A 14,506-nucleotide genomic window follows, 5' to 3' on the forward strand; every position below is an offset into this window, starting at 1 on the left:
TGCTTAATTTCATTATTGAAAAGCAATGCAAATCTTTATAAATTCCAGAAATATTATAAAATTTTTCTAGAAATTGAAAAAATATGTAAAAATTGATCTCAAATAAAACTAAAATTATATTTTTATAATTATTTGAAGACTATTTTAGCAGTTTTTATTTAATTTCGATCATAACTTCGAATTTTCGAAAATTTTCAAAATCATGATTTAGAGGTTATTTTTATATATTCAAATATTCTAAATTAATTTAGAATATTTGAATTTCCAACAAAATAATGCATTGTTATGGAATTATGAAACTGGTACAAAATATGCAAATTTTTGATAAAATTTAAAAAAATTGAACAAAATATCTTTTGAACTTAAAAATTTCTATTTAAAAATGAAAATTAAAAACTCATTAGATTTTAAGTGTTAATTTTAAAAATCAGCTCTAAGTTTTTTTTTTTTAAATTTCAATGTTTTTAACGCATTGAAGGTCCATTATTATTATTTTCTTTTTTATAAAAAAACAAAAACTTGTTAATAATATTATGTAGGCAACTTCAAAAATTTAGGTTTGATAACTATTGGTCTTAAAATACAATTAGCTTTATATGTATGTTTATTTATTTGACAACATTGAAAACGAAATCAATAAAAAAATTACAGTATTAAAACACAATTTTAGGAAATTAAGTAAAAAAAATCTAACAAAAACAGTAAAAAAAAAACTAAACATTCCAAAGAATTTGTTATACTAGTTACAAAAATTATACACAATTTTAATTTAAACAAAAAGAAATTTAAATAAAATATAAATTATTTCAAATAAAAAAAACCTAAAAATATAATATTAAAGTAATTTAAACAAAAATATTTAGAGAACAATTTTTATTTAAGAAATTAAGCAATTTTAAAATATGTATTTACATTTTACTTGAATCCAAACACAAATAAAAATATTTGTGTCAAGTGTTATCAATGAAATTAAATGCAAAGAGAAACAACAACATACAAATACACCGATTACAAAAACTCCTTTTTACACACACCTATTACTACAACCCAAAAAAGTAAAATATTTAACAAGGATTTTAATTATGTTGTGAAAGTTGAAATGCAAACATATTGTAAAAAAAATCTGTTATGGTAATTTTTATAGTAAACAATACATACGTATAATTTTAAATGTTCAATGGTTAGCTGTATTTGTATATTTATATTATTTTATCCCAAAAAAAAAAAAAAAAAAAACAAGAAAATGTTACTAAAAGTCACAATGTAAATCTTGTATTGAAAATCCTGTATATTGAAAAGTAAACCAATAAAACAAAAACTTTTGTAAATAAATATTATAAAAAATAAAACACTATTTATGTACACCTTCCTATAAAAACAAAAAACGTTTCTTTTCTTTAAATATAAAACTTTATAAAATTATTTTTATTTTTAAGTATCTTAACATTGTTTAACTTTGTGTTTTGTAGTTTTCTTTTTTTTTTTTGGTATAAACTAGTTTTCATTATTTTTATTATAACTTAAATCTTATCAGATTCTACATAAGCATCAAGATAATCATTAATAACACGCATAGCTTTACTGGGCAAAAAACGACCAATCTTTTCAAGACTGTTGTAGTAACGTGGTATACTAGCCTCTTCCAAATTGCTGCGTTGTGCTTCAATAATGGAGGCAGCTGCCTCTTTAGGATCTACCAATTTCATCCAGGGAAAACGGAATTTTGGATTTTTGCACAAACCAGTATCCACCATGTAGGGATAAATGCTGGTGAATTTAATCTTGAAATAAAAAAAAAAGAGGGAAGAAAATTATAACAGATAGAAAGAAACATTATAAAATGTGTGAACTTACCTGTGTTTGAGGATTTTGTTTGTATAATTCTTCTTGCATGGCTTGCATGAAACCGCGTACAGCAAATTTAGTACCGCAATAAGGCACCAAATTGGGCAAACCGAATAAACCGGCACAGGAGGAGAGAGCAACAATGTGACCTTGATTGCGTTCAATCATATCCGGCAAGAAAGCTTGAAGAATCTGTAAGTAAGAAAATTTTTAAAATTACATTAATAAGTTTATTTAAGAAAAAGTAAATAGATAGATAGCTAGATAGATAGATAGATAGATAGATAGATAGATAGATAGATAGATAGATAGATAGATAGATAGATAGATCGATAGATAGATAGATAGATAGATAGATAGATAGATAGATAGATAGATAGATAGATAGATAGATAGATAGATAGATAGATAGATAGATAGATAGATAGATAGATCGATAGATAGATAGATAGATAGATAGATAGATAGATAGATAGATAGATAGATAGATAGATAGATAGATAGATAGATAGATAGATAGATAGATCGATAGATAGATAGATAGATAGATAGATAGATAGATAGATAGATAGATAGATAGATAGATAGATAGATAGATAGATAGATAGATAGATAGATAGATAGATAGATAGATAGATATATAGATAGATAGATAGATAGATAGATAGATAGATAGATGGATAGATAGATAGATAGATAGATAGATAGATAGATAGATAGATAGATAGATAGATAGATAGATAGATAGATAGATAGATAGATAGATAGATAGATAGATAGATAGATAGATAGATAGATAGATATATATATATATATAGATAGATAGATAGATAGATAGATAGATAGATAGATAGATAGATAGATAGATCGATAGATAGATAGATACATAGATAGATACATAGATAGATAGATACATAGATACATAGATAGATAGATAGATAGATAGATAGATAGATAATTATTTTTATACAATATTTCCGTTATTTGTGGACCGGATTTACTGATTTTAAATAGGAAACTTCTCGAAAGCATGTTTGATAATATTATTAAATATTAAAATCGCGAAGATATAAGAAGTCTTCATAAAATTGTTTTCAACGGGCACACGGACATAGATTAATCGACTATGATACATAAAAGGATTAGGAACATTTCTACTTTATAAGAAATAAAAATGCCTTTCCACTGGTATAAAGGTTATAATAAATATGTAAATAAAAACAAGACAAATCAAAAACTCACCCAAAAATGAGCCAAAACATTGACATCATACATCAGTCTAATTTCCTGTTCAGTATGTTCCAACAATGGATGACATGGCATAATACCAGCATTATTTACAATAACACTAATAAAACCATGTTCCTTCTTAACCTTATCGGCCAAAGCGAAAATATCTTCGCGACTAGTAACATTACAGCTAAATTAAACAAACAGACAAACAATTGTTAGGATAAATTTCTAAAATGAAAACCAATTCCAAAACTTACGTATAGGCAAAGGCACTACCACCATTCTGTTTAATTTCCTTAACAGTTTGTGTGTTATTCTTTTCATTTATATCCACACAAATAACTTTAGCACCCAAAGAAGAGTATTGTAAAGCTAATTCCTTGCCAATGCCATGTCCAGTGCCGGTAATGAAAACAAATTCACCGCTAACATTAACTTGTTCTTTGTGTAAAAATGTTTTAATCACTGATTCCACAATATAATAATAGAATTTAACGTGCACCATAATTAATTCAATAACCATATGTATAATGGCCATGTAGTCCACACTGGAAATAAAAGTAGAGAAAAAAAGATTCGTATACAAACTTGAATAAAATTTTTAAATATTTGTAATAGAATATGATTGATTTAAAACGCATCAATAGAGCGTGCAGTAGATGTTTGAAATTGATATTATGATCAATGTTCTTTGTTTTAATATTTTCTAAGGAAATATTTGAGATATTTTCCAGCATGCTAACCTTGACAATAATGACTTAGCAAATGTTATTTTAAGGGCTTTTTAGTAATTTTATAAAAAAAAAAATATTCATAAATATTACAAAAATCACTGTTTCTATTGTTTCCATTTGAGAATTGCTTTGATTTTAAATCGTTTAAATTTGATATCAAACATCTAATACCAAGTTCACACGAAGAGTTAGTTGAATTACTTAATTCGGCACATTCGTGATTTGTTTTGACAGTTAACCGCCTTTTGCTATTTATACCCTTCACCTTCGTAAGTTTGTCATTCCGTTTGTAATTTCTATAATATAAATTTCCGACCCTATAAAGTATATATATTCTGGATCCTTATAGATAGCGGAGTCGATTAAGCCATGTCCATCTGTCTGTCCGTCCGTCTGTCTGTTGAAATCAGTTTTTAGAGGTCCCCAGAAATCAGCAAAATCGGTCTATAAATAACGGAGATATGAGCAAAAATCCGAGACAACCTCTGAAAATTTCATCAAAAAAGCCACATTTTTTCATGCTTTGTTAAAAAAGCAACAACAACACTGTGAATTGGATAAACATGTACATGTGCGTGTGGAGATGTATTTGGTTTTATTCAGCTGTGTATTTTTTTGTATGTTTGCATGCTGTTCTGTTCTCACGAAGGTAAATGGGTATAACAAGAACAAGGATATAAACAGTAATATGTTTGTAATACATCTGATATTTGTTTGAGGGTGGTAATACAGTTTGGCGGTGGTGTTACAATACAACGGTTAATATTTCATTCTGCTATAATCATTAAAGTTATTTATTATCTCAGTTAAACTAGGCTTAACTAGCAGTTAGATTAAACTCTGAACAATTTTAGACGGACTTGTGTTTTTCAGTTTTGGATCTAAGTTCAGTTAACTTTGTTAGTATTGCCAACTTTTCACTCAAAAACATAAACAACAAGTAGAAAAGTATAGTCGGACATGGCCGACCATATAATACCCTACACCATGAGTATATTTTTAAAAATTTTAACTTTTTATAAATTTTTTATATTTTATAAAGAATCTTTTATGTTGAATATTACCATAATTCCAAAATATTTAAGCAATTTATTGATAAAAAAAACTAAATTTTCTAAATGAGGCTTTATATCGGACAAATATGGGCCGATCCTCGGTAAATTTGGGAAAAGGATATATTATAAATAACAGTTAGTTTTGTTGAGTTTCATTCCGATACAAATGGTTACAAGTCAATTTTAGACGTTTAAGACATTTTTTGAAGGCGGGTTTGTATGGGGGCTAGGGTCGAATAAGGGCCGATCCTTACGAAAATCTGCATTGTCATTTATACTTATATAAAACTTATTTGTGCCAATTTTTAGAGAGATAGAAGAATATTTGATGTAATTATGGCATAAAAAGTTCAAATCAGGAGGTACGGTTGTATGGGGGCTAGGTGAAATAATGGACCGATTTCAAACATTTTCAATAGGCTTCGTCCCTGTGTCCAAAAACATGCTTGGTCCAAATTTCATCAAATTATCTTGAAAAATTGACATGTCTTTATCGACTCAAAAAATGATTCTGAATCGGTATACTTTAAGGTGGGTATTGGACCAATATTTTGTATGTTACAAACATCAGCACAAACGTATAATACCCTCCCCACTATAGTGGTGTAGGGTATAATGAACATAAACAAAAATATAAACAATGAATAACACTCAGTTAAACTAAGATAATACGTAACGTTACTGTTTACTAAAAAACACAAAACATATATTAAACTAGGTTCAAATAAAGAATGTAGATTATCTTTATCTGAAAAACCTGCCCTAAGTGACATATTTTCTATTTTCCAACAATTGAAAATAAACAGCTGATTATGATAAATACCCCATAAAAATTCTCATTGATTCGTAATTCGTATGTGTAATTCGCAGCTGAACTTTAATTGTAAGAGAGTGCATGACGAATAATTGTATCGTGTAAACGCTATATAAGTGTGTATAAGAGTTTATGTTTTATTACATTATATAATTATAATTGTTTAACAGTTTTTATTATTAATTGATACTAAAAAACTACTTCTAATGGCTTTTAATAATATCAATAAATAATTAAACAAAAAATATGCAATTCATTTTTATATTTATAGTATAAACTGTAATATTACACTACATGGTGTGTGATTTATTATTCATATATTTAAACAAAAGTATTCATTATTAAAAACAATCTTGCATGACAAAAGTTGACTTATTTAACAATGATCTCTAACATTAATAGTAAATGGTTTTAAAATTATAATTGTCATAAAAAGTAAATACATATCTACTACAAAAGCAATGAACTTTGACTTTAGATTTTTTTTTGAGATAAAATATCAAAATTATAAATTTATGTGTCATAACAAACTTCATTTCATTCAACAAAAATAAATGGTTTTTTTTACAAAACATATAATTTACATACATACATATGTATGTATGTAAATAATACAATACACAATAGGCTTACACATTTTATACAATTTTTGAAAATTTCAAATCGGATCTATTCATTCTACATAGAGTAGAAAAAAGTTTTCGATATTTACTCTAAAGAAAATTAAAATTTTAAACAAAAAATTAACAATTTTCGATATAACAAAGTGTTTTTGTGTGCCCTACGAACTTTTTACAGAGAAAAAGAAAGAGTATGAATTACGTTTTACCTCTCTTCTAAATTTAGTACACATTAAACGTTTGTTTGTGAGATGATCATCATCTATCCATTTTAATAAAATTTTAAAAAAATATTTCTTGTTTTTAAATTATTTTTTATTTTCCCAATTTTAGAACTTGTTTTTAAAAAACTATGTAGTTCTAGAACACCTGCAAATAATTTTTGATTTCTAAAATATCTGGGGTATTTAAAAAATTTAAAATTTTAAAAATCGGAATCGTAAGGAAAACTATTTACTATATAAATTTTTATTGTAGTGACGGACTCGATATGCAGAATACCAAAGTTGCCAAACGGGGAAAATTTCGATTCGAATTGAAATACAGAATAGGTGAGAATGTATTTATTGCTAACATCAAGGGTCTAGTTTCATATTTGGTCTAGTTTCTATGACACTCCAATCCGCACAATATAGCCTCCGGTAGGTAAGTGGTTAGTGTTCTAGTCAGGTAGAACGGAAGTGGTGGATTCGATTCCCACTTGCGACACTAGTTAACGAGAACACAACAGGTCCGATAGAGGCCTAGGTGTATTTCTTTGGATTTGATGTATATACGTACAACCTAACTATCTAACTAATCTATATTTAGATTACAACTCCGTTAACAGAATCAAAAATAAAATTAAGAAAGTGTTCCATTTCTCTTCAACGTTTTTGCAGGTTGTTATTTTGAAACGTAGTGTGAAAGCTTTATGTCCAATTCCAAAGTAGACATTTGGAGACAAATTAAATTCGAAATGAAAATTAGGGCGGGTTTCTTACTACTCAGTTAAATTAAACTTAACTTGCTGTTAGTTTAAACTCAGAACAAATTAAGTCGGACTTTAACTGATGGTTGTGTTTTTCAGTTTTGGATCTAAGATAAGTTAAATTTCATAGTACTGTCAACTTTTAAGTCAAAACATAAAAAGCTTTTTTTTGCAAATCTCATTATTGTAAAATCTAAAATTGTAGAAAAAATATAAATAAACTTTAAAACAAAAATAATATTGATAAAAGAAATAAGAAAATTACTATTTACTTAAAATATTAAGTTTTTCTTCGCCAGAATTCAATTTTATTGTTTTTGTTGATTGTATAGTCTCTCTTAAAACATAGGATTAATTGGCCAATAGCACTCAGTTAAACTAAGTTAACTAAGTAACTTTACTGATTACTCAAAACACACAAAACATATATTAAACCAGGTTTAACCAAAGAATAAAGATAATCTATATCAGAAAAACAAGCCCTTTTTAGTTTAAACTATGGTTTGACTTATTTTTTTTTCATTCCTTAAACGACTCACTAAATACTTTTACTTGGCTTAATTAAAAGATTTTAACAATTTATTTTTTTAATAAGTTTCATTATATGGAACATAATTTATTTACCAATATAATTATGCTTAATCATCATTTTCACTTCTTAGACCTTAACAACATTTTCTTAATCTTCCCATTTTTGCTTTTTTTAGCTTTACAAATCGAACTTTGTATATTATGTTCAAGTATTAATAAAATAATTCACTTAAATAAATTTTGATAACAGATAAGAGAACACCGTTTGTGGTCTTTATAAAATGTACTCAAAATCTCGTTTATAGTAGATAAGAAAGCTTTTTTTTATTGCTATTTCATAAAACTAGGGAAGATTGTTAAAGTGTTAAGAAAATATTTATAATTATTCTTAAGACCTTTTAAGGAGTATTTAGAAACGAAATAATCCACCTAAATGCGTTTGAGGGTTAAAGGGAAAGGAAAAAGTAAATACAAATTTAAAAAAATTGGCTGTAATTGTTTTAAGAAAAATTAGAAAATTTTTTGTTTTTCATTTGAAATCGTTAAATATTTTTGCCTTGGATTCTCAAGGGTTAATCAATGTTGAAATATGATTACGCTGCAATGTTAAAAGTGATTGCAAATTCAATATATTTAAGCAATATTACATTTCATGACTCAATTTAAATAGAAAATAAATAAGAAATTTTAGTTGATCATAGCGATCTTATGATATCATACATTAGAGGGTGCGATCTTTGAATTTTTTAGAGTTAATAATACTGTTATGATATCTTTTATACCATACTTTATACGAAAATAATGATATTGTAAAATATTAATAAACGTAAATACTTATAAATTGGGTTTTTCGATTTAGGGTCCTATAAATCGACTTTCGAATAATCGAACAATCGACTTTTTGCAGAAAATGTCGAAAAGTCGACTTTGTAAATAAAAGTCGAAAATAGTCGAAAAAAAGTCGAAGAAAGTCGTAAAAAGTCGAAAACTCAAAAAAGTAAAAAATAGTCGTAAATTAAAAAAAATGAAAAAAAATCAAAAACTTTAAAATAGTTGGAAAAACTCAAAAAAGTATAAAATAGTCGAAAATAGTAAAAAAGTCGGAAAAAACGAAAAGTCAAAAAAAGTCGAAAAATGTCAACTATTTATAAAGTACTAAAAGTCGACTTTTAACTAAATGGAAAAAGTCGAAAAAATCGACTTTGCATAAAATGCAAAATGTCGAAAAATGAACTCAAAGTCGAAAACTTTATATATATATATATATATATAATATATATTATATATATATATATATATATATATATATATATATATATATATATATATATATATATATATATATATATATATAATATATATATATATATATTATATATATATATATATATATATATATATATATATATATATATATATATATAAAATTTCTAAATGAGATATGGCCCGATCCTTGATTTTAGACGTTTAAGACATTTTTTTAAGGGTGGTTTGTATGGGGGCTAGGGTCAAATAAGGGCCGATCCTTACGAACATCTGCAGTGTCATTTATACTTATATAAAACTTATTTGTGCCAAGAGAGATAATAGAATATTTGACATAATTACGGCATAAAAAGTTCAAATCGGGAGATACGATTGTATGGGGGTTAGGTAAAATAATGGACCGATTTCAACCACTTTCAATAGGCTTAGTCCCTGTGCCAAAAAACATGACATGTCTCAATCGACTCAAAAAATGATTCTGAATCGATCGGTATACTTTAAGGTATTGGTATTGGACCAATATTTTTGTATGTTACAAACACCAGCACAAACGTATAATACCCTCCCCACTATAGTGGTGTAGGGTATAATAATAAGAAGAAATTACGCTTATAATAAAGCTTTACGTTTTTGTAAGTTGCTAAAGGCAAATTTTCGATTCTAATTGTGTTGCAGAATAGTGATGAAAAAATAAATACAAGAGGTGCAAGAGGTCTATATGAACACACAGTCGGACTCTGAGATAATTAGTGAGGGGTCAGTCACAATATCAACACTAACTCAAAAAGTGATGTAGGGTACAAAAATGTTAAGATTTTATTGTTAAAAAAAAAAAAACAATTTAAAGCAGTATAATTTACAGTTCATTTAAATATTAGTTTTGAAACACGCAGATTTAGAGCCACAAAAAATGGCAAATAAATTTTTGCATTTAACACGATTTATTTTACACTGGAACACATCACTACTTACTACCCTTAACTAAAAATATATTGTGTAATCCAAAGCAATTTTTAGATAAGGGAAGGAGAAAATGGCAAAAAGTGGTCAACAAATTATAGGAATATCACAACATTAGTCAATACCAACAACACGTAGGCCCAAAAGAAAAAATCAATCAAATACATATGAGTAATTTCCCATATGTAGAGAAATTATGTTTAAAAATTTATTACCTGTTGCCGGTTTCAGCCATATTTATTGTTTGTTTTTATATATTTTTTTGTTATTGTTGTTGTTAACTTAAAGGAAACAGCAAAAAATTGCGCAAATATTTTTAAATATATAAACGTTAGAGAAATTGAACCGTTTACTACCGTTTCCCAATATAAACTGAAATTCTAAAACACTATTTTATTCAGAACTAAAATTTTGAAAAAAAAAATAAATTTTCTGCTGCTATAAATGCGTGTGTATGCAAGACGCTTAGACAGTCAGTCAGTACACGGCGTTTGTGAGAGCTTTTTTGTTTTTTCATTGTTGCTGCTAATATTAATGTTTGTAGTTGTTTTGAAAATGTTGATAACAATTTGCTTTTTTTAATTTTTTTGTTATTTATTTATTTTGTTTTTGCGATACTATTACGATATGATACGAATTTCATTTTCTATATAGAACACAGCGTAACAAATACCAAGCGTCTATGTGATCGTGCCGAGTATTAATGTTTTCCACCCATTTAGGATGATCATGATCATCTTGATTGTTTAAACAAAATTTGTTTTTATATTTTTTTTTTTCTTACATTGTGCTTTAAAGAGATGAATAAATGAATGTATATTTTAAAATTGTCTCTTTATAGATTTTGATGAGTTAATGGCAATAGAAATAAAAAAATTATAATAATAAAATAATAAAACAATACGTATTAAATCCAGCAATAGCTGCGCAATGTGTGAGAAATTGTTTAAAATAAATTTATACATAAAAATACTTTCAATTTGTTTTTTGCAAACAATTTTTTTTAATCATGTTAAATTTCTTGCGATTTTTTTAAGATCACAATCTCTGATTAATAATGATAAAAATTCAGAGTTTTAAAATAGTTTTTATTAAGCAAATTTGAACTCATTTTATTATTAAATAAATAAAAAATCTAAATATTTTCTAATATAGTTGTTCGTTCACCCAGGGTACCTAAGGGCCACCAATCCAAGCTCAAAACCTCTCTTCGAGACATTTTTGTTAAAAATTTGTATAATAAAGTCTGACTTATATGTATCTCAAGAATTAAAGCATTGTTGATCGAGTATTGAAAATGAAACTTAGTAACAAAGTCTAATAGTCGAGTAATTTTGAAAGGGAGTTTATATGGGGGCTAAGGATAAATAAGGCCCGATCATTACAAAAATCGGAAGTGTAATTTAAAGTTCTATAAAACTAAGTTTTGCCGACTTTTTTTGGGGGGTTAGTCGGGGGGTTAGTTGAAATAATGGACCGATTGTCACAATTTCAAATAGGCTTCGCCCTTTGTTCAAAAAAATGTGTGTGCCAAATTGTATCCAATTATCTTGTACCTTGAACACAAGGTTTACATAGACAACCAGCCAGACGGACGGACGGACGGACTGACATAGCTTAATCGATTCAGAAAAGGATTCTGAAATATTTGTCCTATATCCACTTTTAGGTGGGTACAGGTTGCTTTCGTAAGACATCAAAGTGAGGTTATGTTTTATTAGTTGTTGTTGTTGTAACAGCTCGGCCGAGTATGACTCGGGTCGTTCCGGAGCGAAGATCCAATTGTCGTGGGAACGTGTTTTATTAGTAGAGCCCATTGCCTCAACTGCTAATACCCTGGTGGAGACCATTTTAACTCTTCAACTTTAATGGTGTAATAATAAAAACTTAGATTTTACTTAAGTGGTAAAATATTTCCAGCTTCCTATATGAATATATACATATTTCGAGAAGGATTTCCATTAAACCAACGTGGGATACCCAAACTTCCATTAAAACTATTTTCGAAAGATCTTTGAATTGATGAGGTTAACTAAAAACTATATGTTTTTAAGATAGAAACAAAATATGGGTTTTTGGTTATGACAAGCAACTGGTTTCTTAAAAGATATTTTAGAACGGATTTCGGAAGTAATAACGACATAACTACTTCCAATATAGCTACCACAACTTCTAGAAACCATTCTTAAATAATTTATAAAACTCTCCCAATTATAAAACCAAATTTAATCCAATCTTTCAAGTATCTGCTCCTCAGTATTATTTAATATATAAAAATACTGATATAACTACTACAACAACTGTTCAACTTTGACAAAGTGACATATCTAATCATGCAAAATAATAGTTATAAAAAATATTGTGTATTTTTTGTTAGAAAGAAACTAATAATACTTGCACTATGATTACTTAGTTTAAAAACGTATTTTTTTTTTTTTGACAACGTGCATGAACTTTAGTTGTTATTGGTGCTTTTAAAATTTTATTACATTACTTTAAAAAAAAAACAACAATACTAGAACAAACAGATGAACTTTGATTTAAATTAATTTTTGCTGTTATTGTTTTTTTTTATTTAATAATTTATAATTGTTGGCTTGTCAGTTATACACTGGTTGGTAACACCAGTTGGAGAACTGTTAATTAAAATTGGTTTGTTTTTATAAGCAGAAAAAAATCTACAATAATGCAATATACAAATGATAATTAAATACTTAATGAGAGAAATAACATATACTGGTTTTTATGGCAAATTGTAATCTATCTATCAAATGTAATCTATTAAATAAGTATTTTTTTATAAAATGGGAATTTAACACAAAATTTTTTGTAAAATTATCATATCTACTAACATCTAATCTTTAACAATGATTTAAAAATTAGTTCCAATATTAATTCATACTGTTTTAATAACGACATCACTAATTGAATCACTTACTCGTTATTATTAATGATTAATAAATTTTACTATTTTCCAATTTTCGATATTAGAATATTAAACAAGTTTTAAATATAAAATTGGAAAATACTGATTTCATTACCAATACCTATCAACCAACACACTTTCGCTTAATAAGCTAATGGAAAATATAAATAAATTTAAAATTTAATTGTTGATTATATTGATTAATTATTAAATAAGTTTATTAACGTATTACAATTTAATTACAATCCCATAATAAAATAGTTCTTGTAATTAAGTGCAATTTTTAATCATCTAACTTCTAAGCAAAGTATTAGAAGTCAAAGTTTAACAAAACTATATATAAACAAAGCTTTCTTCCCCTGAATGCTTTTTTGTACGATAGATGGTCGAAAATTTTCTTGAGCTACAATGAATACTTCTCAATTTTGATCCTTCTTATACCTTAGGTAATATATTTTTTGTCTCCATTTAGCTACCTCCTTTCCATTTGGCTCTCATATCATTTTTGCTTGTTTTTTTGGGGATGGAATAATTTGGTATATTTGTCATAGTCTAGTCATAGTCTATTCATAGTCTATTCATAGTCTATTCATAGTCTATTCATAGTCTATTCATAGTCTAGTCATAGTCTAGTCATAGTCTAGTCATAGTCTAGTCATAGTCTAGTCATAGTCTAGTCATAGTCTAGTCATAGTCTAGTCATAGTCTAGTCATAGTCTAGTCATAGTCTAGTCATAGTCTAGTCATAGTCTAGTCATAGTCTAGTCATAGTCTAGTCATAGTCTAGTCATAGTCTAGTCATAGTCTAGTCATAGTCTAGTCATAGTCTAGTCATAGTCTATCTACAAAGAATTGTAAAGAATTTCAGTCAAAGTGTTTAAAATAATATATTCCATTTTAATTTAAAGAAAAAAATTTTCAAAAAACATAAGAAACAGAAAAACTCTTAAACAACATTAACCTATAATTAGTTCATTTAAAAATATAGAAAAAAAACTAGAAATTGATAATCATTCTAATGCATTTCATGTGTGGTATGAATAATATAGTTTTTTTTATTAGAATTCGAAATAAATATAATATAGAGCTTTCTTATCTAAAAATGTTTTACTTTTATTATTTGTAGTTGATTATTTTATGAATGTCATGTTAAATAAAAAAACATGCGTTTTTATACCCACCATCAAAAAAGATGGGGGGTATATTGATTTTGTCATTCCGTGTGTAACACATCGAAATATTGGTTTAAGACCCCATAAAGTATATATATTCTGGGACCTCGTAAGATTCTAAGACGATCTAGCCATGTCCGTCCGTCTGTCCGTCTGTCTGTTGTTGGCACGATAGCGTCCACAAAATAAGAGATATTGAGATGAAATTTTCCCAAAATATATTTTATTGATCAGAAATGTTTGGTATTGAAAATGGGCAAAATCGGTCAACGATTTCACATAGCCCCCATACAACTGAACCCCCCGGAATATTGTATAAATAGCTTCAAATATTCACAAATTCGTTGTTTATGAAGCAAATACCATAAAATTTCGCATAA

General features: G+C 26.9%; 1 protein-coding gene across 1 annotated transcript; it reads right to left on the reverse strand.

Annotated features, from left to right (window-relative positions):
* Positions 1-1,397: 1,397 nt before the first annotated feature.
* Positions 1,398-10,696, reverse strand: LOC111678621 (17-beta-hydroxysteroid dehydrogenase 13). Its single transcript, XM_023440027.2, has 5 exons — positions 10,244-10,696; positions 3,336-3,626; positions 3,088-3,265; positions 1,855-2,037; positions 1,398-1,781 (listed from the first exon to the last, which is right to left on the reverse strand). The coding sequence occupies exons 1-5, from the start codon at positions 10,261-10,263 to the stop codon at positions 1,521-1,523; spliced, it is 933 nt and encodes a 310-aa protein (XP_023295795.1). The 5' UTR covers positions 10,264-10,696; the 3' UTR covers positions 1,398-1,520.
* Positions 10,697-14,506: the final 3,810 nt, after the last annotated feature.

The sequence above is a fragment of the Lucilia cuprina genome, chromosome 3 (assembly GCF_022045245.1).
Source record: "Lucilia cuprina isolate Lc7/37 chromosome 3, ASM2204524v1, whole genome shotgun sequence".
Taxonomy (NCBI): domain Eukaryota; kingdom Metazoa; phylum Arthropoda; class Insecta; order Diptera; family Calliphoridae; genus Lucilia; species Lucilia cuprina.